The sequence below is a fragment of the Equus asinus genome, chromosome 22 (genome assembly GCF_041296235.1).
Source record: "Equus asinus isolate D_3611 breed Donkey chromosome 22, EquAss-T2T_v2, whole genome shotgun sequence".
Lineage (NCBI taxonomy): Eukaryota > Metazoa > Chordata > Mammalia > Perissodactyla > Equidae > Equus > Equus asinus.
The window spans coordinates 50,854,863-50,879,986 of record NC_091811.1 but is presented as its reverse complement, the minus strand read 5'-3'; the positions used below and the strand labels follow the sequence as shown (position 1 = coordinate 50,879,986).

The 25,124-nt window shown below is 39.4% G+C and overlaps 3 protein-coding genes across 8 annotated transcripts in view; 2 read left to right on the top strand and 1 right to left on the bottom strand.

Annotated features, from left to right (window-relative positions):
* The window catches only part of ADCY6 (adenylate cyclase 6), a 40,626-nt gene extending 30,265 nt beyond the window's left edge, over nt 1-10,361 (top strand). For both annotated transcript variants that reach the window (XM_070494601.1, XM_070494599.1), the window contains one exon: nt 10,103-10,361. In XM_070494601.1, coding sequence (XP_070350702.1) covers nt 10,103-10,126 — 24 coding nt within the window. In that variant the 3' untranslated portion in view covers nt 10,127-10,361. The remainder of the gene's footprint in view (nt 1-10,102) is intronic.
* SPMIP11 (sperm microtubule inner protein 11) overlaps nt 1-21,163 on the bottom strand; it is a 30,158-nt gene extending 8,995 nt beyond the window's left edge. The window contains exons 1-3 of one of the 4 annotated variants that reach the window (XM_070494605.1): nt 20,858-21,007; nt 20,472-20,534; nt 17,689-17,933 (exon numbers count right to left, since the gene is read on the bottom strand). In XM_070494605.1, the coding sequence (XP_070350706.1) occupies nt 17,689-17,731 (43 nt within the window). In that variant the 5' untranslated portion in view covers nt 17,732-17,933; nt 20,472-20,534; nt 20,858-21,007. Of the gene's footprint in view, nt 1-15,802; nt 15,897-17,688; nt 17,934-20,471; nt 20,535-20,857 lie in introns of those variants that run through there. The other 3 variants (XM_044756286.2, XM_014850035.3, XM_014850034.3) reach the window with 3 other exon arrangements.
* Nucleotides 21,164-21,233: 70 nt separating this feature from the next.
* CCNT1 (cyclin T1) overlaps nt 21,234-25,124 on the top strand; it is a 28,968-nt gene continuing 25,077 nt past the window's right edge. The window contains exons 1-2 of one of the 2 annotated variants that reach the window (XR_001399466.3): nt 21,234-21,510; nt 23,255-23,336. Coding sequence is in view for 1 of the 2 variants with exons in the window: in XM_014850033.3 (XP_014705519.1) it covers nt 21,350-21,510; nt 23,255-23,336 (243 nt within the window). In the remaining variant the exon portion in view is untranslated. The remainder of the gene's footprint in view (nt 21,511-23,254; nt 23,337-25,124) is intronic. The other variant, XM_014850033.3, reaches the window with a different exon arrangement.

Genomic DNA, 25,124 nt, shown 5'->3' with positions numbered 1-25,124 from the left:
AATGCCTCTGGGAAGAGGAATGATGAAGGCAGCAGTGGAGGAGTGAGGCCCTTTGGAGGTGCAGAGCTTGGAGGTAACTGTGCTTATGGCTAGGAGGCAGTCACTAGAAAGTCTGGCAGGAAGAGGTCATTTGTCTCAATTGTCTCAAGACAAGAACAAGCATAATCTCTTCCTACCACCCACCCCCATTGATTTGCCTCTGAGACTCCTGCCAGTGGGCAATGCCCTGAGTGTAGATTTGTGTTATTATGAGGGCTAGTTTGACCTAGGGTTTTCATATAACAAGGCAGGGGAGTTGTCTCAGCAAAGGGCCAGATAAGAGGGAATTTGTCTGAAATCAAGACCAAGACACTCCTGGACCAAGAGGAGTGTCCAGGTATGAAGCTAAGAGTAGATAGGAGAATAGGGTTCAAAGCAGGTTGTGAAGTAGATTCAGCACAGGAAAGGACAGATATAGGGCCATGCTCTCCTGGGCAGGACAGAGAAGGGAAAGCTTAGGCACTCAAGAGACCAGGGCATAATGTGAATGAACTCTGGAAGCTGGGCTGAACCTGCAGGGGCCACCAGTATTAGGATTAGGAAAGGTGAGTCCGGGAGGGGCAGGAATCTACTGATTGGTGGACATGAGAGTTCTGGTCTCTGGTCAGGGATGCTCTTCTGTGGCAGCTGTAATTGACCAGGCTCTTTCAGGGCCTGGATGAAATAGCCTTTGAAGCCAGCCAGCATTTGTTGCTTCTCAAGGAATCTTATGGTTAAAAATATTGCTTCCCAGGTACTCTGTCCTGGCAAGTATATTTTGAAAAGTGGACAAAGATATTCCAGTCATAGGAAAGGTACATATTACATATGTAAATAGTAACTTGCTTATTATGGCTTATAACTTTTCCTCCAATCATTTGTTGTACAGTTTTATGTGCTAGGCCTTAGGTGTATTACATACATTATTTCATTTAATCTCCACAACTAATCTATAAGGAAGGCATTATTATCTCCACTTACAGGTAAGGCAACTAAGGCACAATGAATCTCAACAACTCTGGGAATCTGATAAAACTGAATTTATGAAGTCAAGGATAGACAAAGTATGCTCCTCACACCCTGTCTTCCTCTTTTGGTTCTTTTTCAGGAGGAAAAGAAAGGAAGGAGGCAGAGACTGGCAGAATATTTGGTTACATATGTTGACTCAACTCTGTGAGTCTTCATTATGACTATAATAAGGAAAGCTTGAGTGGGCCTCTGAGTAGAATGTTAATACACTCACACCTACTAGGAGGAAAAAAACCCTATCTTTCTTCAAAGAAAAATTGTGAATGTCTTAAAAATATCTCTATAGTAAGAGCATTAAGAATGAAAGTGTTGGTATTATTAGGTTTATTTTTATGGCTGCTGTTAAAGCCCCAGCTCAAGGGCCAAGTAAGATTGTGGCTGATTTGAGCATGGAGAACAAGCTGAAGTACTAGTGCAGCTGGATGGAAAAGGGTCAAGCCACCGGAGTGAATGTATGAACAAGACGAAATCCGCCAGAGAGAGTGGGGCCAGAGAATCATTCTGAAGACAAGCGTAGATTACAAATCAGAGTCCTGCAAGATCGTTTGGGTTGTGGAACTAAGGGTGAGCATAGAGTCAGGAACTGTGGGTTCCTTGAATTAGTGGATGTAAAAATTGGGATTAGAAAGACTGGGGTAAGCAAGGTAGATATGGGCTTGCTAAGAGCCAAATAGGATGCTGTATTTTATCCATACATACTTTCCCAAATCAGTTCTAAAGTGATAGAAAATTATGAGGTAAGTTCCCCATTATGGTGGTCCACAGGCCCAAGCCTCTACCAGCTGACCATATGTTGCAAGCAACCTCAGCAGCATTAGGTTTCAGAACCATCTGAGCCCTGATGTATTTTTCTGTTGATATGTTAAATAAGATGAGAACTAAGAGCTTACCGTCTAATTTAGCAACATGATGACTGGATACGAGCATTGATGACTAGATCATTGGCGTGGGGGGGGCAAGAACCTGATTGGCATGGGTTCAAGAGAGACTGGCAGGAGAAGAATTGGAGACAGCAGGACCAGACAACATTTTTGAGGAATTTTCCTGTATGGGGGGGCAGGGAAATAGAAAATGTAGGGCTTTGTCTAAGATGGAAGAAATTATAGTATGTATGTATGCAGATAGGAGCGATCAGAGATGGAAAAATTGATGCAATAGAGTGCAAAGAATATTGGAGTAGTGTTCTTGAATAGTCAACAAGATAAGGTCTGATGCACAAGTGGAGGGTGCATGAACCATTCATTATAAGAAGACATATATGAGCGTAAATGCAGGTAGATGGATAGATGTGGTTTGTGAGAGGTTATAGAAATTATATTCCAATTGCTACTGTTTTCTCTGTGAAACATAAGGTAAGCCATTATCTGAGAGTGAGAATAGGGGAGGAGGTGGTGGAGATTTGAGGAAAGAGGAGAAGGTATGAAGGGGTCTCCAGGAGAGTGAGAGAGTGCATGGAACAAGGAAATGTAGTCTGACTTCTAAGCAGCCGCTTGAGTTTAGTGATCATGAATTTAAAGTGAGGCCAGTCAGCATTGTTGTTTTTCTCTAGTTGATGAGTATAAACTTCTCTTTCCAGGAGTTTTGGAATAGTCAGGGGTGGTGGGGGCGGGGGGGCGGGAAGCATGGTGGAGAAAGGAATGGGGACGATAGCTTGAGGGGACCCTGTCGTCAAGAGAGGGTTCTTTCTTTTCCTTTTTTCATTTTTTTCCAGATGGAAGAGATTACAGCACATTTGTGTACTTATAGAAATGATCCAGGAAGAGTGAAAAAACTGAGGGAGAGGGGGATCATTTTGGGAGCAAAATCCTTGAGTAGGTGAGATGGGATGGGATCCAGTACACAAATGGAGTCAGTTCACTCACTGTGCCAGAGGGAAGGTACAACGTTAGATGTGACGATGAAAAGTTTCTTCTGATCACTTCTATTTTCTTAGTGAAATAAGGAGCAAGGAAGTGATCACCTCAGGGTAAGAATGGAAGAGGGATTTTAGAAACTCAAGCAGAGAGATGTGAAATAGTTGCCTTGAGGAGTAGGAGAGTGACTAGGGATATATAATAGGATTGTCAGGCAGTCCTGAGTGCCCACTTGAGATCTGTGATTATGGTACTAATCATCCTAGGAAGACTAAATGTCCTAGGAGAGCCAAATACACGCACTTTTGTCTTGACAGGTTCCCCTGGAGCTCAACACTTCAACTCCCTGGAGTTTCACAGCTTCATGCTGAGCTCCTAGAGTCAGCCTACGTGCCCTAGACCTCAGCCAGGTGGGCCCAGGCTTTAGCTCTGGGGCAGTTCAAGTAGCTTGAAGGGAATCCTAGGAATAGAACATAATTACCGTTGAATGGAATTTTCAGGTGGAAGTCTGAATGACATTGTTGAAGCCAAACTTGGCAGAGGGTAGCCAAGTTGCTTGAACGTCTTTGTGGAAAGGGCAGTAGCACCAGAAATATTGTTCTAAGGTTCAATGTTATGAGGTCATGGGTGATGGGCAGAGTGCATAGATATTCCAGGATGTGCACAATTAAAATGGCTTGTCAGAAATGGGAGATGAGTTACAGGCTTCTGGCTGGGATGCAGTGAAAGCAGTCTGTGATCAAAGTGGGAGTTGGAGGTGCTTTGTTACAGTTTTGGCCTTGAATTGCCTCTAGATTTTGAAATGTGCTTTTATGAAGATGAAGCTCTAGCCTTGGCTGTACACATGGCTGGCTTGTTCTCGTTCTTCAGGGTGTTGCTCAAATGTTATCTCTTTGATTATTCTGTCTAAGGTGGGCCTCCCCAAGTTATTCTCCATCATTGGATGTGCAAACTCAGCTGCGTATAAACAGCCAGGGAGATAAGGTTTATGAGCAAAGCAAACTGAGTAAGACACCTGTCCCATCTAGAGGGGAAGCTGCTATTTTGCTCTGGCTGATTGTGGTCATGTGGGAATTTAGGGTCAATGTGGCCAGTTCTAATTTTTTTAAGAGAAGTCAGAAATGTGGGTTTTACATAAATCTGATTTTTAAATGTTGGTCCAAATTTTTATAAAAGCACTCTGCAGGCTGAGTCTGGCCCTCTGGCCACAGGTTTATAACGTCTGATCTATTGCATTGTCCTCCTTGTTTCCTTCCCAGCACTTACTATAATCTGTGAATATCTTGTTCATTTATTTACTTGTTTATTGTCTGTGTTAGTCACCGTTGTATTCCCAGTGCCTAACACACTGCCTGGCACAATCAGTTCCCAATAAATAAATATCTGACATTGGATGAGAAAGGGTCTGGTTTGGTGCTTTACTTGGGAGCTTTTTGTATGTTCTGAATATTATTATATATATGGATCACACATATGAACACATGTATGCACGTGTGTATTTATATATGTGCATGTTTTTCTCTCATGATTTAATAAGGGTTTATACTTACATAGATGTATGTTTATATACACATACACCTATATATGGCAAATATTTGCTCTTAGTCTCTTTCTTGCCTTTGATACACAATGTCTTTGATACACAATTTACAATTGTTTTAAGTAAAAATTGTAATCTTTTCTTTTAGGCTTCTGGGCTTTACGTCCTATGAGGGAAGTTTTCCAAAACCACGCTAAGATTGCGAAAATGTTTTCCTCTAATATTTCTACAGTTTTGTTCTATATAACTTTTTAATCCATCTGTAATTTATTTTTGTGTATGATATGAGGTGGGAGGTCTTTATTATGCTGAGGAACATCCTTTTATTCTTAATTGACAAAGCCTTTAAAAAATATATCAAATGTCTCTTTCATTTCCAGTGAGATAGTTCTATATATCTTTAATTTGACATAGGTGTGATGTATTATATAATCTATTCCCTAATATTAAATCATCATTGTATTCCAGATGGTAGATGACTTGATGGTAGATGATTGTCTTTAATATATTCTTGAATTTGATCTATTAATAGGATTTGTCCATTTATATTTTCATTGGTTGATGGGTATAATTCTGTATTATGTTTTACGTTATTTTACCAGTTTTGTGTTAGTATGGTAAAGTTGATTATTTTCATTGTCTTCTGTGCTTTTAAGAATTAAATTATTTGTGTCCTAAAATTTTGAAAAAATTTCTATCAAAATTGTCTGGGCTCACAGCCTTTTGTCATGCAACTATTTAACAAACTTTAATTTTCTCTCATGATTACTGATTTAATAAGAGTCTATATTTATCTTAAATCTGTCTTGTAATCAAAACATTTACAAAAAACATCTTTTCACTTTTTGATTGTGTCCTTTATTTTTTAAAGATTGGCACCTGAGCTAACATCTGTTGCCAATCTTCCTTTTTATTCTTCTTCTTCTTCCCAAACCCCCCAAGGACATAGTGTATATTCTAGTTGTAGCTCCTTCTGGTTCTGCTATGTGGGATGCCACCTCAGCATGACCTGACAAGCGGTGCTAGGTCTGCGCCCAGGATCTGAACCAGCGAATCCCTGGGCCTCCAAAGTGGAGAGTGCGAACTTAACCACTGGGCCAGGGGGCTGGCCCTGATGGTGTCCTTTGAAGGACAAAATTTTTAATTTTGATGAAACCCAATTTATCTGTCTTTCATTCTGTCACTTATAGTTTCAGTGTTGTATCTTAGAAACCATTGCCTAATTGAAGGTCATGAAGATTTTTCTTCTTACAGTTTCATCTAAGAGTTTCAAACTTTTAGCTCTTCCATTTATGTCTATGATCCATTTTGAGTGAATTTTTGTATATGGTGTGAGGTGGGGTTCAATTTCATTCTTTTGCATGTGAATATCCAGTTTTTGTAGCACCATTTGTTGAAAAGACTATTCTTTCCCCATTGAATTGTCTTGGCACTCTTGTTGAAAATCAATTTACCATAAATGTAAGGGTTTATTTCTGGACTGTCAATTCTATTCCATTGATCTATGTGTCAGTCCTTACGCCAGTACAGTAGTCCCCCGCTTATCCAGTTTCACTTTCCGTGGTCTTAAGTTATCTGCGGTCATCCACAGTCCAAAAATATTAAATGGAAAATTCCACAAATAACTCATAAGTTTTAAATTTTCTGGGGTTCTGAGTAGCATGATAAAATCACCCCTTTGTCCAGCATATCCACACTGTATATGTTACCTGCCCGTTAGTCACTTAGATCCACTATCTTGGTATTATGGTGCTTGTGATGAAGTAACCCTCATTTTTCTTAATAATGGCCCCAAAGCGCTGGAGTAGTGATGCTGGCAATTTGTGTATGCCAAAGAGGAGCTATAAAGTGCTTCCTTTAAGTGAAAAGATGAAAATTATCAACTTAGTAATAAGGAAAGAAAAGAAACTGTATGCTGTTTGCTATCTACAGTAACTTTTATTATAGTACTTTTTGATAATTGTTCTATTTTACTATTAGTTACTGTTGTTAATCTCTTACTGTGCCTAATTTAAAAATTAAACTTTATCATAGGTATGTATGTATGTATAAGAGAAAACATAGAGAAAACATAATATTCACATTAAATGTCAATAGCTCAATAATATATAAAGTAGAAGCTCTCCTAAAGAAGCTCTATTTAATAGGCTTGCTAGATTAATTAATGTTCTCCACTTTCTCTAAAAAACATATGAAAAGATGCCAGTGACACTCCAGTTGCAGCCAAGAGCTACTCTCTAGCATATCTGCATACTTCTGCCCCAAGTTGAACTGTATGCTTACCAAGAGTCGTGTTTTTTTTCTCCAAACAATTTATGCTGGTTTTACTTTGTGATTGCAATTTTGTAATTTAATGGAATATTATTTAAACTAATGTAATATGTGTTTTTAGAAAAAGATCAGTGGAGGCCAACCCCGTGGCCGAGTGGTTGGGTTCACATGCTCTGCTTCAGCAGCCCAGGGTTTTGCCTTGTTCGGATCCTGGGCGTGGACATGGCACCGCTCATCAGGCCATGCTGAGGCAGTGTCCCACATAGCACAATCAGCAGGACCTACAACTAGAATATACAACTATGTACTGGGGGGTTTTGGAGAGAAGAAGAAGGAAAAAAACAAAAAAGATCAGTGGTTTGTATAAAAGCTAAGATGAACGTTTTGGAAAAACCCAATAAAACTTAAATTGTAAACTTTGACTTAAAATGGACTTGAGCTAGAAAATTACTATTTTGCAACAATCATAGAAATAATTGATGCACAGTGAACCATCAATAGATGCTAAAACTAGTGGGTGAAATGTTGATGAAGAATAGTATATTTGGGGCTAGCCTGGTGGTGTAGTGGTTAAGTTGGTGCACTCCACTTCGGCAGCCTGGGGTTCCTAGGTCCGGATCCCAGGCATGGACCTATACACTGTTCGTCAAGCTATGCGGTGGTGGCATCCCACATACAAAATACAGGAAGAGTGGCATGGATGTTAGCTCAGGGCCAATCTTCCTCACAGAAACACAAAAAAGAATAGAGTGTATTTACATTTTTTCAAAGTATCTTACTGTTTACAAAAAGATAAAATAGATTGACAGTGGAGAAAACTGGCAAATCCCACCTTAATCAAATGGTCCAAGTTAATCTCACCAATAATGGGACAAATAGACATCATGAGCTTCCTGATGTTACGTACCTAAGACATAATGTTGCTCATTCCTGCTAAAATATTCCAATAATAATCTCATCATGAGAAACATCAGACAAACCCAAATTCAGAAAAATTCTACAAAATGTCTTGCCTGTACTATTTAAAAAGGTGAATGTCAAGAAACACAAAGGAGCAGAGGAATTCTTCCAGATTAAAGGAGACTAATGAGGCATGCCAACTAAATGCAATGTTTCTTCCTTAAGCTGATCATAGATGGAAAAATTTTACTCTAAAGGACATTAATGGGACAATTGGCAAAATAGGAATATAGACTATATATAATTAGATAATAGCATTGTATCAGTGTTAAAATTTGCTGAGTTTGATACCTATACTGTGGGTTGTTATCTAAGAAAATGTTATTATTAGGAAATACAAACGAATATTTGGAGGTAAAGAGATAAAATATGAGCAACTTATTCTCAACTAGCTGAGAAAAAATATTTATATATATAAATTATATATACATGGAGAGAGAGAGAAAGCAAATGTGGCCAAATATTAACAATTGCTAATATGGGTAAAAGGTATAGGGAAGTTCTTTGTCCTAATCTTATAACTTTTCTATAATTTTGAAATTATATCACAAAAAAAGTTTTAAAAATGATTAACTGATCATATAAGTTTATTTCCCTTTCCTCTCAAATTTGCTAAAATGACGTCAAAATAACAACAACAACAATAATGGCTTTAACCTTTAAAGGCAAAGAGAGAGAGAGCAAAGAGACAATAGCAGATGATATATTTCAATGGAATTATCTTTTGGACAATGGAAAGTGGATAGAGGGATGGTAACTAATCTACCAGAATGGGAAAGTTTTAACTTAAGTTTCTGTAGTGGAGGATACATCTAGAATTGAGCTAATTCACCTGAGAGGCTCAAACCTTAGAATGTAACAGGTACCACAGAAGGTAGGAGTAAAGAACAGGTTTGAGAACAGTAAAGTGGTCACTGAAACTCAGTCTATGGAGCAAGTGGTACAACCAGGCAAAGCACCCTGCATCAACAAAGAGAAGACAGATTTCTGTCCAGCAATCCCACTTCTAGTATACAGCCAAAGGAAATGAAAACAGGATCTTGAAGAGATATCTTCACTCTCCTGTTCATTGCAGCATTATTCACAATTGCCAAGATATGGAAACCCAAGCGTCCATCAATGGATGAATAGATAAAGAAGATGTGGTACGTATATACAATAGAATATTATTCAGCCATGAGAAAGAAGGAAATCCTGTGACTTGCAACAATATGGATGGACCTTGAGGGCATTATGCTAAGTGAGATAAGTCAGACAGAGAAAGACAAATACTGTGTGATCTCACTTATACGTGGAATCTGAGAAAGCTGAACTAATAGAAACAGAGAGTAGAATGGTGATTATCAGGGGCTCGGGGTGGGGGAAATGAGGAGGTGTTGGTTAAAGTGTACAAACTTCAAGTTATAAGATGAATAAATTCTGGGATCTAATGTACAGCATGATGATTATAGTTAATAATACTGTATTATATACCTCAAAGGTGCTCAGAGAGTAGGTCTTAAATGTTCTTACCACAAAAAAGAGATGGTAATTCCATGACATGATGGAGGTGCTAACTAATGCAAAGGTGGTAATCATTTTGCAATATGTAAATGTATCAAATCAACATGCTGTACACCTTAAACTTACACAATGTTTTATGTCAATTATATCTCAATAAAACTGGAAAAAAAGCAAAAGATTTCTTTGGAGGAACTAAATCTAAGAGACATTGCAGTGAATCCTGCTGTGAGGGCTGGTATATGGTGTACGACTAAAAATCTGATGATTAAGTGAAAATATAGATCCTCTAAGACTCTCTATACCCTCTTCTCCTGTCCCAGTCCCAGTATGCTAGCAGACAAGCAGACAACCAATCCCCATTAAAGCAATACAGGGTTCTTCCCTGGAGAAACCACAGAGATTCAGAGGAAAGCTCCCAGTGAAGCCCACAATGGACAACTCCCCCAATAAGCTCCCAGTCAGCTTGTTAGTTTCCTCATTCTTAAATTATAATAGAGAGCGAGGGATCATCAGTTATTTAATGATAATCATCAATGAGAAAAATAGAGACTAAAATAAACTCATAGGAAAAAGGGCCTAGAGGAAACAGAGCTAAGGCACGGAACAGAAGAGAACTCAAATAAAGTATAATATCCATGAAGAAAAGAGAGAAGATATGGAAAAGGAAAACTAGAGCATCAAAAATGGCCCTTGGAAATAAACAACATAGTAACCAAAATAAAACGTTCTCATACAAAGGTGTGGTAGTTTTCACATATGTCCACAACTTCTTTGATATTCCTTCCTTTAAGAAGTAGAGCTATTTCCCTCCCCTTGAGTGTTGGTTGGATTTACTTTCTCTCTTCTAATAGAATAAGGTGGAAGTGACAGTCACCTCTCAGACTAGGTCATAAAAAGTGACTGTGGCTTCCTTCTCTCTCTCTCTCAGATCACCTGCTCTGAGGAAAGTTAGCTGCCATGTGAGAACACTCAAGCAGCTTGTGGATAGGTGGTGAGAATGGTGAGAAACTGAGATGTCTTGTCAACAGTCAGAGGGAACTGAGGCCTTCAGCCATAAGATGAACGCAGCACCTGCTGACATCCTGTCCGCAATCACATGAGAAACCCTGAGCCAGAACCACATACTGAGCTGCTCCTGTATTCCTGATTCACAGAAACTGTGAGGTAATAAATGTTTGTTGTTTTAAGTCTCTCTGTCTTAGCGTAATTTGTTACACAGCAATAGATAATTAACACAGAAGGCTGGAACATAAAATTGAGGAATCTCCCAAAGAGGAAATTTTTAAAAACCCAAAGAAAATACAGAGAAAGATTAAGAAGTTACAGGATCAGTTCAGGAGGTTTTATAGCTGACAAATGGAAGTGGAGAATAAATTAAGAAATAATAAAAGAAAATTTCTCAGAAATGAAGGGTGCAAATTTCCAGATTGAAAAAGCTCATGAAGTATCTATCACAATGAATGAAAAAAGACCTACAGCAAGTTCCATCATTACGAAATTTCAGAACACTAAGGAACAAAAAGAAAATTAAAAGCTTCCAGAGAGAAATAAGTCACTCACAAAGGAGTCCAACTGGAAACTAGAGGATAATAAAGACATACCTTTGAAATTCTCAGAAAGTAATTTTAAACCTAGCATTTCATATCTGGAAAAACTGACAATTAAGTATGAGGGTAGAATAAAACCATTCTGGATTCAAAAATATACCTCCTACACATTCTTAGGAAGCTATTCTAGGATATATTTCAGGTAGGAGAGACAGTAAACCAAGAAAGAAAACATGGGATCCAGGAAACAGGCAATAAAACCTTAGAGAGAGGCAAAAGCAAGTTCCAGGACAAGAGCAATGCACCAGACTGGAGTAAGAGAGAGGCAGTTTGGGAAAAAGTGAAGTTGACAGATTTGTGTTTTGAGTGTTTGGAAAAAATATCATTGGGCATTTGACAGAGCTGTCAAAGTATCTGGGAAAAAAAGTAACAATAGTTACTTGGACAACCAAGCAAATGAAAATACAGTGGCAATTCTTAACTCTAGCAAAAAATTTTTACATATTTGTAAGACCATACGACTACTCATTTAGTTTGCACTCTCCGCTTCGGCAGCCCAGGGTTTCGCTGGTTGGGATCCCGGGCGAGGACATGGCACCGCTCATCAAGCCATGCTGAGGCGGTGTCCCACATGCCACAACTAGAAGGACCCACAACTAAAAATATACAACTATGTAATGGGGGGCTTTGGGGAGAAATGAAAAATAAAATCTTTAAAAAATATATATGGATTTAAACTTGTATTAGCATTCTATTGCTGCATCACAAATGATCACAAATTTAGTGGCTTCAAACGACATCCATTTATTATCTCACAGTTCTGTAAGTCAGAAGTCTGGGCAGACTCGACTAATTCTCACAAGGCTGAGATCAAGGTGCTGGCTGGGCTGGGGTCTTATTTGGAGGCTTGAGAGAAGAATCCATTTTCAAGCTCATTCAGGTTGTTGGCAGAATTCAGTTTCTTGTGGTTATAGGACTGAGGCCTTGCTGGCTGTCAGCTAGGCCAGTCAGCTCCTAAATGCCACCCATGTTCCTTGGCATGTGCCTCCTTCCATTTTTAAAGCCAGCAATGATGTGCCAAATCCTGCTCATGCTTCTAATCTCTGAATTCTTCTTTTGCTGTTAGCTGGAGAAAACACTCTGCTTTTAAAGGGCTTGTGTGATTAGATTAGGTCCATTCGGATAATCTCCCTTTCTCTATATAAAGTAACAATCACCAGAGTGTTATCTGCCATATTCAGAAGTTCCACCTACACTCAAAGGGGAGGAGACTATACAAGGGCAAGGTTCACTGAGGGTCATCCTTAGAATTTTGCCTACCAGAAACCTAAAACTGTGATATAACTATCCTGGAAAAACTAGAGTGGGAGAGGGGAAGCACAGGGTGTGGTATAAGAAAGCTAAATTCTCAACTGTCATAACAGGAAGGCAATATATAATAACCACAAATGAATAAGTCAATACATAGCATATAAACATTTTCTTTAGAAGTAGGAAGGCAAGTGCCAAAAGAAACAACTAAAATAGTTGAAAATGATCGTCCCTGGAGAGTGGAGGTGAGAGGGCTGAGGCAAGGGACTCATTTTTTCATTATAAGCCTTTTTAGCACTATTCTTTATGTTTAGTATTACTTTGAAAAAGAATTAAAAGATAATTTTTAAATATATCGGTTGATTAGGAATGAGGAAGATTAAAAGATTGAGGAAAATCATAAAACTCATAAAAAAATAAGTTTGCTTTGCAAATGCCTGACTCCACTTTAAATAAATCCAAATGGAAATTGTAGCTGAAGAATTGAGGGTGAAAAAAAGGCACGGTCCTCATCAATAGACACATTTTTCTTTCTTTCTTCTCCTTTTTTTTTTTGCTGAGGAATATTGGCCCTGAGCTAACATCTGTGCCCATCGTCCTCTATTTTGTATGTGGGACGATGCCACAGCATGGCTTGATGAACAGTGCACAGGTCTGCACCCAGGATCTGAACTTGTGAAGGCCAGGCTACCGAAGTGGAGCATGCCTACTTAACCACTATGCCACCAGGCCAGCCCCAATAGACATATTTTCAAAGAAAAGGAACTGGCACTATATCAAAAAAACTAGTGAACCTATAGTTATACATATTAAGAGAAACTAAAATGGATAAGGTATGTATCTTTTGATTCTCCAATTTACCATGCAAACTTTTGTTAAATTAACTGACCAACTATTTGTCCGATAAGAGAGATTCTATTGTAATTACATTCTACTTTGATTATACACTACTTATTAATTGTAGCTGGATGACTGGTGGCAGGTTTATACCAGGGACCTGTACTTAGTGGTTAGGAGTTTATGGGTGTTGATTAGGTGAGCCACACTCCAGGGTCAGACAGGCCAAATTCAGTTCAAGATGCCTCCTGGAAGGATGGGACCAGTGGTAACTTGTTGCCTTGTCAAATGGTGATTTCACTAAATTCTTGTCCCAGAAGTGAAACTTCCTAGTTTTCTTCGGAGAAATAAGATGTGGATAGACTCCTAGCACTGAGTTTTCACCAATAACTCCAGTTTTAAGCACAGAAAACAAATCAAATGATTGTTTTGGTTTCTGCATATAACAGTTGGACTATATAATGATGATTCTGCGATGTCTCTGTGTGTGTGTATCAGAGAGGGAAAAAAAGAGAGATCAGAAGGAACCAGTTACTCTTTCCTGTGCTTGTAGACCACTACTCTAGACTTCTAAAGTGTTGTACCGCTCTTGGGAAGTTGCCTGAGGCAGACGGGAGAAGGTTAGAAGGTACTGACTCCATAAAGCAGTTCCTAAGTCAACAATTCTAGCCATTAGCTGAGCAAAAAGTTACCATTCAGTTCCAGTGAATGGTGGGCTCCTGGCAATCTTGAGAAATACCTGTTGCGGAATGGTGAATAACTCTATGCAAAGCCCACCTGACATTTGAACCCAGGGTTTAGGGGTTGACAGATTTTCTTAGAAAGGCTGACCAATTGTACAGTGGCCTGCTCACAGCAAAAGACCTGTGCAATTTGTCCCCATAAATAACTTTAAAAAAATGAGCACAAGCATAGGTGTCTGAAAATTTGGAATCAAATTCTGGCTCTATCACTGTGACCTTGGGTAAATAAGTTAACCTCTTGGAGCCTCAGTTTCCTTATTGGTAAAAAGAAAATAGGAATACCTACTTCACAGGAATGTTGAGAGGATTAAATGGAATCATGCATGTAGAGTGCTTAGCACAATGTACATATAAATAAATAGTTGTTTATTATTAAGTGCTTGAGCCAACAAAATGAGAGATTAATTAGAAGTTAGCAAGTAGACTTCATCTGTTCAAATCTTGAGAGGTGGCCAGAGGGTGTAAAATTGAGAGGGGAGGGGGAAGCAGGCAGGGGAGCAGGGGTGGCAAATTTGATGTCCAGTCCTCCCTCTAACCTTACATTTTAGGCCGACAGTTTGGCCAAGCCTCCTTCCTCTTATAGTCTGCCTTGGGATGGAAAAATGAGTTAGCAGATGCTGTCAGGATACTTCCCTGTCATCCCATAGGGGACTCCAGTTTTTACGAAGTGAAATCATTCTCTCTGCCTAGCCTACAAAATTATTCAGAAACAAGAGCCAGGCCTCTTTGGATTAGTGTCTTGTTTACTAGTGTTTAAGTAGCTAAATGGGTAGGAGAACCCCAAGCTTGGTGCTCAGTTCCCTCACGGTGAGAAATCAGGCAGGGTTGGAGCAGCTAGGAGAGGCCTATTCTTAGCCTGGAACAAGGGAAATTTGTGGGGTAGGCCAAGTGTGTTTCTCTGAGAGAGGGCGAAGAGCTCCGTATTTGGGGACAATAGCAGCACCATGGCATAATGCTGGGACTCAGCTTGGGGGGAGTAAGCAGGGGAGGGCTGGTGTAGGGCTATTAAGGGATTTTGAGGGTCCATCAGTGGAACCCTAGAAGCAGGATATGTAAAACAGAGCTTCTTTGATGGAATTAGAAAGAGGACAGAACGGAGGCTTATACAAGATCAGTGCTTTACAATCCTAACTTTGTGCTTTATACTTTCTCAGTTACTCCCTCCCTTTACCCCAATACAACTTCTGCTTCAGTACCTGCCTACACTTAATTTCCTTCACGTGTTCTCCATTCTGCCTGGAATACTCTTTCTCCTTCATTTCTGTACTTTCAAACAATTCATCTTTTAAGACCTTAATCAATTGTCACATCCCTTGCAAAGCGTCCTGTGTAACTTCCTGTTTTAGAGTTAGTCATTCAATATCATTTATTCATTCATTCATCCTAAATATTTATTAAACCTCTATTGTACATGAGGCACTGCTAGGTACTCTGGATATAACACAGATCTGATATTTACTCACTGCCTACTAAAACTCCTTCAGCGGCTCCCCGTAAGGTTAAAATTCCTAGCATGGCTCACAGCATCCTCAATTATCTGGACCCTGTCTAGTTTTCAAGGCCTGCTTCTCAGTACCTGTCTACTTTACTCTTTATCTGTACCCAAGGACTTGGCTTTCACTTAATATGGGTCTCTCTCAAGTCTCTTTTCCTTTGTCTGTGCTATATTCCCTTCTTGTCTACTTGATCAACTCCAATCATCCTTTAACACTCAGTTCTGGAAGCATATCCTGTCTTTTCTAAAGGATCCTCATTCTCATTCCAAATCCAATAGTATCAGGTACTTCCTCTTTTGTGGTTCCACAGCATTCCATATTTAACTTAATCATATACTATATTCCAGCTTTTTTGTCTGCATACTTATCTTCACCTGATAGCCAGCCACTTTATGGCAGAGGCCTTACTCTATCCATCTTTGTAACCTCAGTCACCAACATAAAGCCTGGCACATAGCTGGTGCTTAACAAACGTTGACTAAATGAGCAAATGAGTTAAGAATACAGTTATTCAGTTGAATCAACTGGGTGTCATAATAAGGATATTAAATGACATTAACGAATGGATACTCTCCGTGCTCCATAATTTTAACTAGTCTAATTGTTAATCTTGGCAGATAAATCTCCAACCAAAGGCAGGAAAAGAAATGGCTAAGAAGTGGCCTCCTAACGCTCTACTCTTTATTTCCCTTACTTGTTTCTTCAGTTGTGTCCTTCTTCTTGTTCCGAAAGGAATTTTGATATCCCAATAGACACAAGTTAAAGAAGGCCATCTCAGCTCCTCCCTGTCCTCTTCTAGAATGTCCAGGTTGGAGCACTGCACTGTTTGGTAACCATGGTAATGTCCTGAAGAATTACTGTGACTGACACCCCCTTTGTCTAAGGAGGCACAGGACTTATGGGTTCACAGTGGAGCTGGAGCGGGAGTGGGCTAAATAACTTCAGGAAAATGGATGAATCAAGTACTAGTTATCCTTTCTCTTGCCCTAGTCTTATTTATACTGTAAGCTTCAGATGGCAGTGAGTAGAAAGAGCAGTGACCTGGGCTCAAATCTTAGTTTTGCCATCTTCTAGGTGTCTGACTTTGAACAGATTAAGCCTCAGTTTTATTTAAAAAAAGGGCAATAGTATCTACTTCATGAGTTATGAGAATTGTGAGAAAATGTAGGCAAATTTACTCAGCATAGCATATTCAGCATATAATGGAACCTTAAGAAACCGTATTTAAATCTGAATATGGTACTTCCAACGAGTCTTTATTTCAAGCAGCAGTGTGAGCCAGTTACAGACTTTCAAGAGCTGCTTGTTAAATTTTCCAGAAATTTGCAAGTTGGTTGTTAAACAAGCCATTATTAAAAATTATCTAAACTTACAAGTGAATAAACTATATTAAAAATAAAAGTAGTAAATACTAAAGTCATCTGTCTCCCTAATTATTTTACTACATTTTACTATTATCTATGCTCATGAGGTTATTTACATCTATTGTGTCTGGATATTGTGTTCTGCTGTTTTCATTTTTTCTCTTTGCTTTTCAGTTTGGGAAATTTTTACTGATCTATCTTCAAACTCACTGATTCTTTCCTTGGTTGTGTCCAGTGTACTGATAAGCCCATCAGAGGCATTCCTCATTTCTGTCACAGTGTTTTTGATTTCTAGCACTTCCTTTTGATTCTTAGAGTTTTCATCTCTCGGCTTACATTACTCATCTATTCTTGCATATTGTCCACTCTTTCCATTAGGGTCCTTAGCATGTTAATCATAGTTATTTTAAATTCCCAGTTTGATAATTAAATTTCTGCCATATATGAGTCTGGTTCTGATGCTTGCTTTGTCTCTTTAGACTGTATTTTTTGCCTCTTAGCATGCCTTGTAATTTTTTTGTAGAAAGTCAGACACAATATATTGGGTAAAATGTTTTATGTTTATCTGGCTGGGAGTTAGCCTGTGTTTCCTGTTTGGTATAGCAATAGGAGTCAGAGGCTAAAATTTCCTCCAATGTCCTTGTATTTGTCTCCTCTGTTGACTTTAGGTTTCCCTAGAGACTCTTTAAGTAGGGTCTGAGTTTGTAGTTCTTTCAGTTGTAATCCCCCGTTATTACATAGGAGCCCTACTGATGTGCTGGTCAAGTTGGGGGAGGGGAAGTGTTCTATAATCCTATTAGGTCTCAGTCCTTTAGTGAGGTTGTGTCCCTGGACTGTGACCTTCGCAAATGCTTCTTGTCTTTTTTCCCCCTTCAGGTGAAACAAGAAGGCTAGAGGCTGGAGTTGGTTATTTTCCTTCTCCCATATTGATTAGGCTCTTTTAAGTAGTTTCTCTTGAGGACAGGCCTTTGTTAAGGAGAACTGAATGCTCTGGGTATATTTCAAAATAGCTACTTTTTCCCTTTCCCTGCTGGAATGATGAGGGGATTTTTCTCCAATCTTCATAGTAAGACCTGTGGGACTCCTGGAGGTAAAACTCATGAAAATGGGGGAGACCCCTTAAGCCTGAGGCCCCAGGAGTTTTTTTTTTGAATCTTTCAATCTAGTCTACATTCAGTCTCCAGCAATTAGTCAATTGCACTTTAAGTACTCCTACCAGTTGCTGGTTCCAGTAATAGGTTTTGCTCCCAGTAAGCCATGATTCCCTGTTCTGCCTGTTCTGATTCCGCCTGTCTCTCCAGTTTTTGTGGTGGTTTGCAGTCACCTCAGTTCTCTGATGGATTTAAGAAAGGTTGTTGCCTTTCAGTTTGTTCCGCTTCTTTCTTTGTTGTGAGAACAGGAGTGATGACTTCCAAGTTCTTTACATGTCAGATTGGAAAACAGAAGTCCCGTCTATTGTATCTGTATGGAAGAAATACTATGTGATAGGGTGTTCATCTCTTCCATATTTCATGAGTGATGTCACATTGATAGCTTGAAATTGGCCATGGTGGGAGAATTTACACTACAGAGATTGGCAGATGCTACAAACAGAGGCTTGGTTTATTTGTTTTACTGATTGTCTAGTCTTAAGAAAGTGATAGAGAAAATGTTAATGTTGTAGATTAAGAGTGTATCACATCTGTAGCCGTTACATTGTCAATAGCACAAGAAATTGAAACAGTCTTCCAGTATTCAAAAACTATTATCCAATTCAGCAAAGATGTTGCTTAAGTCACTGACAAATAGGTGAAGTTCCAACATAAGTCTCATTGTTTCATTTTCAATGCAAATAAAAATGTCAACCATCAAAGCTATACTCTTTTGTTAAATGCAATCATAGGCTGGTTCTTGATTCAAGAGTTTGGCAAAACTCAATGAAAGCATTCTGTGAGAATCAGTTGACTATAAGAAATTTACAATAAAGATTCATATTTTATTTTTTATAAATTGTGTGCTACACATCCTTTGTATTAGTAAATTTTATAACAATGTATGTATGTTTACATACCCATACAATTGTTTTACTGGATAGCTAGTTGTTCATAATTTACCAGTACACACATACCATGGCCAATTTCAAGCTATCAATGTGACATCACTGAACATGGACTTGTTGATAGTTAAAAATAGCACACCATCATTTCATATTTTAATTTGGAGACTATATGAATGTTGGGGAGAAACTGTTTTAACAGTAGTAAATGGTAAGAATGTTTGACATGACTGAAATATGATATTCATGAGCACAATGCAAGACAAAATCAAACCATGAAATAAGATTACCCAGAACAAGATTAGTCTAGTGAATAGGAAGAATAGCCTCATAGGTGTGATTTACGGGAAATGGAGTCCTATTTAAAATTTTTAAAAAAGTAAAATTCCTCTGGTTTAAGATTTTGTTAATTGTTCCTTAAGGGCAATGAATCTGAAAGTTAACATTATTTTGACAATAAAAATGTACTGAACACCTACTATGTGCCAGATGGTGTTCTGTCAGGATGCAGAGATGACATTTAAGATCAGACAGTTAAAAGAACAGCTGGGAATTTTGAGAACATTATACCAAGTGAAATAAGCCAGTCACAGAATGACAAATACTGTATGATTCCACTTACATGAAGTATCTAAAGTAGTCAAACTCACGGAGGTAGAAAGTAGCTTGGGGGTGGTCAGGGCTGGGAGGAGGGGAAATGGGGAGTTGTTCACTGGGTACAGAGTTTCAGTTTTGCAAAATGAAAAAGTTGTTGAGACCTGCTGTATAATAATGTGAATATAGTTGACCTTACTTAAAAATGGTTAAGATGGCTAAAAAAAAAAGAATAGGTAGGATTTGAATCCAGGCCTGACTCAAAAACTCATGTTTAGCAATTATGTGATCACTGCCATCTACTTTCAAATAATTTTATCTTCAGTCAAAGAATATTTCCTTTCTCTGATTTACACAGCTCCCTCTCTTCTGTACGGCAGGCTAGCGAGCCATTGGTCAACAGCTGCGCCGCCTGAAGCCTGGCAGACACCACAACTTTTTCTTGGAAGACTGGTATACTCAGCCAGGAAAGCAAATTCAAAAATGGAATCATCAATCCAAGAGATTAAGTCGAGAACCAAACACAAGTCAGAGATAGGCAAGAGGATCTAAGAGAGAGAATTTTGGCTGTTTAAAAGACAACATACATGACTACATAACCGAAAAAGTGCTTATTCCATTAAAAGACAAAAGTCTGTAATGGAAGAAGTTTAAAATTTTGTTTAAATTTTTTTTTTAATGTATAACCTCAGGTAAGTAATTTAAATTTTCCTGAACCTCAACTTTTCTGGAGTAAATGGAGCTAATGCTGACTGTAAGCAGTACATGGCAGAGGAGGGCCTGAAATGGAAGGAAAGACTTCTGAAGATGAATTAAAATCAAATTTACTGAGTGGGAGCAGCCATGTCTAGAAATGACAAGACTCAAAATATTATAAGAGACAAAAGATTCTAATATTACCCAAATTTAATCAGGGTACATTGAGTGTTCCAGAAAAGCAAGAACAGTCTGCTAGAATGGAAAGAACAACGGAATTAGACTTGATTTTAAAATCTACTTAAATTTCTCTAAGCCTCCGTTTCTTTATTGTAGGGTGTGTGAGCATTTATTTGACATTTATTGACTACTAGAGCCAGGACCGTAATAGGCAGCTGCTGGGGATACCAAACTGAAGGCGGCTTGTCCTTGCCCTCGATTTCAATACAATGTAATAATACCACGATAACATCTACTAAATGTTTTCTATGCGCCAAGTACTATTATAAATGCTTTTAATTAAACTTCATTTGATCCTTCACAACGTAAAACGTAGGTACTATTATCCTTTACATTTATACAAGAGGCACAGAGAGGTTAAGCATCTTGCCTAAGAGCAAACAGCCATGAAGCGTTGGAGCTTGGCTACATCTTGACAGAAGACAGGAACTTACAAGTTTGTGCCTGCGCAGGGGGGCGATGGAAGCTTTCCACATCGAAGGAGTGTTAGTTCACCGCTGGCGAAACGTAGATTAAACTGTTACTACCTTTTGGGATTGTGCCGATTAAACGAAATAGTGTATTTAACAGTGAGTATTATGCCTGGGACACAGTAAGCACTAAATTACTACTATTAATTTCATTTTGTTCCTTTAAGTTGGATCACTGTGGCGAGGCGTAGGAACGTTTTCAAGGCTTCGGCTACATAATCGCAAAGCGGGTTTTCAAACGGTTCATCGACACTACTACCAACAATGTAAGCGCCTCTATTTGCTTTATGTTACGATATACGATAGGGCCACTCTCTCTGATCACTTTTTTCAGTTTTTGACAATCTCACCTATTTTCTCTGTCAAGTTCTCCAGCTGCCCCATTTTATATCGCCACCTCCGCCACAAACGAAGTTCTCCGAGGAGCCGCGGAGCGGCGCGAGGGCGGGCGCCTCACGCCTCCACAACTGCTGTCTCGCGCCCTCGCCCCGGGCGCCAGTGCTCCACCCAGCTCTCGCGGGAGGAGACGAGGTTTTGAACGAAAATTCCGAACCCCCGCACGACCTCCCAACGATCACGTGACTGGCGCCTGCCTCCTAGACCCAAGGTCTTTCCTAGTCGCCTACTGGCTGTTAACTCGGCTACGGGTTGCCGCGTGGTCCATTCCGGAAGTAGCCTTTTTAACTAGCCCTCCTCTGCGGAAGCGTGTCACAACCTAGCCGTCCACCTCTAACGGAAGTCCGTCACGTCGCAGTTGCCCCCGCACAGCGGATGTGTGTCGCCGCTTAGGTGACGCTGGGAAGTGCTTGCAGCCTTCGCCGCTGCCTTCTAGTTGAAGCACTATGGAGGGAGAGAGGAAGAACAACAACAAACGGTGGTATTTTACTCGAGAACAGCTGGAAAATAGTCCATCTCGTCGTTTTGGCCTGGACCCAGATAAAGAACTTTCTTATCGCCAGCAGGCGGCCAATCTGCTCCAGGACATGGGGCAGCGTCTTAACGTGTATCCTTGCGGCCTAGGCCTGTGGCCTTAGGAGTCAGTCCCGCCTTGCTCGGGCGTCCAGGCCTCAAGGCTCCGTCAGGACGGAAGCGGGAAGAGGATGGGCAGGGGCTGGATGTCTGGGTGGGAGAGCTTACGGTGGGGCGGTCTGATGTTCAGCGTTCGCGCGGGGGAAGCGAGGCGGAGTTAATTTCCCGCTCGCTCGCTCGCTCGCTCGGGCCGCCAGCCTTGCTGGGAATTCGTATCCTTCCCGGCTTTGTATTTTAACCAGCGCTTCCTGGTCACTTTTCGGTGTGTTCTCATTTCCTGCTCTGATGATTTTGAGATTCTGCTTTTCCGCTGTGCCCTAGGGGTCTGGTGGAGGTTTCACGGTTGATGGCTGCCTTTTGAACTTAGCGCGTAAAGAGAGTTTTGAGAAATTCAGTACCTGAAGGTGGCCTAGAGTTAATGCCCCAGCTTTGCTTCAAAGTCCGTTCCTCCCACTTACTAGCTGTTTAAGAAAGCTGTCAAATTCTTGGTTTTCTCGTCTGTAAAATGAGGTGATACCTCTTCAGTTTGATTTTTGTGCCCATCATGATGCGTGACCTTCAGATATTCAAATAGTAGCTACTCTTAGAGTTTTATAGAATTTCAGAGGAAGGATGGATGTCAGATTAGATTTGTAGGGATTATAGACCTACGAATCTAATGTTTTAAAAAACCGTTTACAAAATAATGGGTTTTTAAGTTACTCAGAGTGCTGATGTCTTTTCTTTTTTCTCATTTCAAAGATGAGGTAATTTAGTGATTTTTTTTCCCCTGTAAGTATTTTTATTTGTCAGAAAATATACTCATTTTGTAGCAAAGAAAGCTAATGCAGTTTTCAAGTGCTTTTCATTCTCTAAGTGAAAAATTATTCTTGGGTGCAACTTCTCTTTAAATGTGTTGCTGGCGCTAATATTTGTGTCTTAAGGTTAGGCTCACCTCAAAAGAGGTGTCCTCTTTATCGTAGATATCCAGTTTGTTTCCTAAGTCTCCACTCAGTGCTGAGTTAAACTTTTTGTTTGAAATTCTGTTCCTGGCACCTTAGCCCTCTTCTTTTTATGTATGTTGTTAAGATTGTTGCCATCATGGGACTCCCTCATCTCTGTATACCCGACGGTGTCTTCTCAGGTCTTCAGAAGTAAGGCATTTAAAAGTTTTTCTTTTCAGGGAATGAACAGCAAATCATTCCACAGTGTTTCTGGTCCCAGGGATCACCAAATGAGAAGGCTCGGTTGCCAAAGAGAAGTGGAACTGAAAAGTTAATTACTGGAGTTTAGACAGTGAGATAGTGGAGACATACATAGGGGCTGGATCAGGGAGGTCATTTTAAAACACGTGGAGAGAGATCCTGAGCTAATGGATCACCACTGCAGGATTTTCAGTAAGCACGTGACGGTTTAGGTCTTACATAGTTTAGGTCTTACATAGTTTGGTTTATATTCTGTCTTGATCCGCACATGCTGAGAAGCTTGATTATTAATTCAGCAAGTTTATATTGAATATCTGTTAGGTGTAAGGCATTGTGCTAAGTGTCAATTGGTGGTTAATAATTTGGTGAAAGAAAACAGGCTTGTTCTTTAATTTGGAGAGGTAGGTATGATTTTCTTTTAGGAGCATCTACTGTACTTGGCTGCATGGTCCTTTTGGGAGGACACAGAGGTGGTAGGGAGGTTTGGGGAATTGTGGTGCCTGCTGTTTTGGGTCCTTAACTTGAATATTTTAGCTCACAATTGACTATCAACACTGCTATCGTATACATGCATCGATTCTACATGATTCAGTCCTTTACACAGTTCCATCGAAATGTAAGTATAATTTTTTTATATAGTGTATTCCTTTTGTGATTGATTCCAACTTTATATTTTGTTTGTGGTTTTAATCTTTACTGCTGAACTGGAGTTTGAAGTTTAGAATTTGGGGTTGATCTCTTTCATTGTGTGTTACACTGCTGTTCTGAATCCAGCCTTCCAGTTTTCCTGTCAATTGTCTAGCTAATTGTTTGGTGGGTTTAGTGCATCCTTAGATTAGGTAGATTCTCTAATAAAGAAATAGATTATTGAACATTAAACTTTTTTGGGCTGGGAGACTAGCATTAAAGAGAAAACCATGCCTAATTTAACTGTTATTTTTGAAGCGCTAAATAATATGGTCACAGGAACACAAGTGAATGTAAGTTATTTAGAATTTCTAAAAGCCTTTGATAAAATTCCAATCAATGACTGGTTGGAGGGGGAAGGTACATTATGTGATGAATAGGGGATGACTTTTAAGACAGGAAAAGTAAAATAATAGTAATAAAGGGATTTTTTTTTTCTGGACAGAATTGTAAATAGTGCTATTTTCAGTTTTGCTAGCTGAAATGGTCCTATTTAACATTATTGTAAATGACTTGGAAGCGGGTGCATAGTGATATCCCATTTGCAGGTAAGACTATCTTTGTTTAATAAAATCAGAAGTTAATAGGGGTAAACTTGATGAACACGTCATATGGATTTGTGAGTCAAATATTTCTTCTCTTTTTCTTTTTTTTTTTTTGAGGAAAAGTGTTTCAGACTCATCCTTCGGATGATGGGTTTTGACCTCCTTTTTTATGCCATAGGGAGAGAATCTGTGAAACAGGGTGCTGTTCTGGTAGTGTAAGATGTTGGCAGACTCAGTATTGGGAGTAGTTGCACAGCAGGCCCTTTGGATTTGTGGATTAAGTATTCCCTATTTTTGTTGATTATCCAGTCAGTTTACCTTTCTTCTACTCTTAGCCTCCCTGCCTCCTGCCCTGCCCTACCTCAGGTTGCAAGGAGCACACCCTTATTAAGGGAGAGAGAAGTGTTCAGTGAGGCTTTGTGATAGCCCTGGAATAGAAGGTAGTGGGTAAAGAGTGAAATTTGAAGAGAAGTTCATACTGTTTGCTAATTCTGAAAGTTTTCTACGTTTTTCCCTTTTATTATGGTAAAGATTTGAAATCTAGGGTGAAATACATCTCAAATCAATTTATACACTATGCATGTATATGTATTAATATATACTTACTCTACTTTTACTTTTTAAATTATATCTTTCCTTATTTCCTATGTATTAAACTTAGCAAGGATGGAGACTCACTTTTCTGTATCCTCAAAGCACCTTCAGTAAACTTGTTGAATGGATGAATGATCTGGTGATTATCCACTATAGAGAGATTCTTTTGGATGCCATGACCTTTTCAAAAATACAGTGACTCTTTTTTTTAAAGATTTTATTTTTCCTTTTTCTCCCAAAGCCCCCTGGTACCTAGTTGTATGTTTTTTCAGTTGTGGGTCCTTCTAGTTGTGGTATGTGGGACACTGCCTCAGCGTGGCCAGATGAGCAGTGCCATGTCCCTGCCCAGGATTCGAACTGGCGAAACCCTGGGCCACCAGAGTGGAGTGCGAGAACTTACCACTCTGCCATGGGACTGGCCCCCTCCATTGACTCTTAATTTGGGGTTGTTGATTCTCTTTAGAGAACTGATTTTAGGTACATTCTAGAGTTAACAGATCAAAAAAATCACCCCTTTAGTATGTTAATTCTAAGAGTTTAGCTGTGAAGAATCCAGCTTCAAATTTGGGAGGACTTAA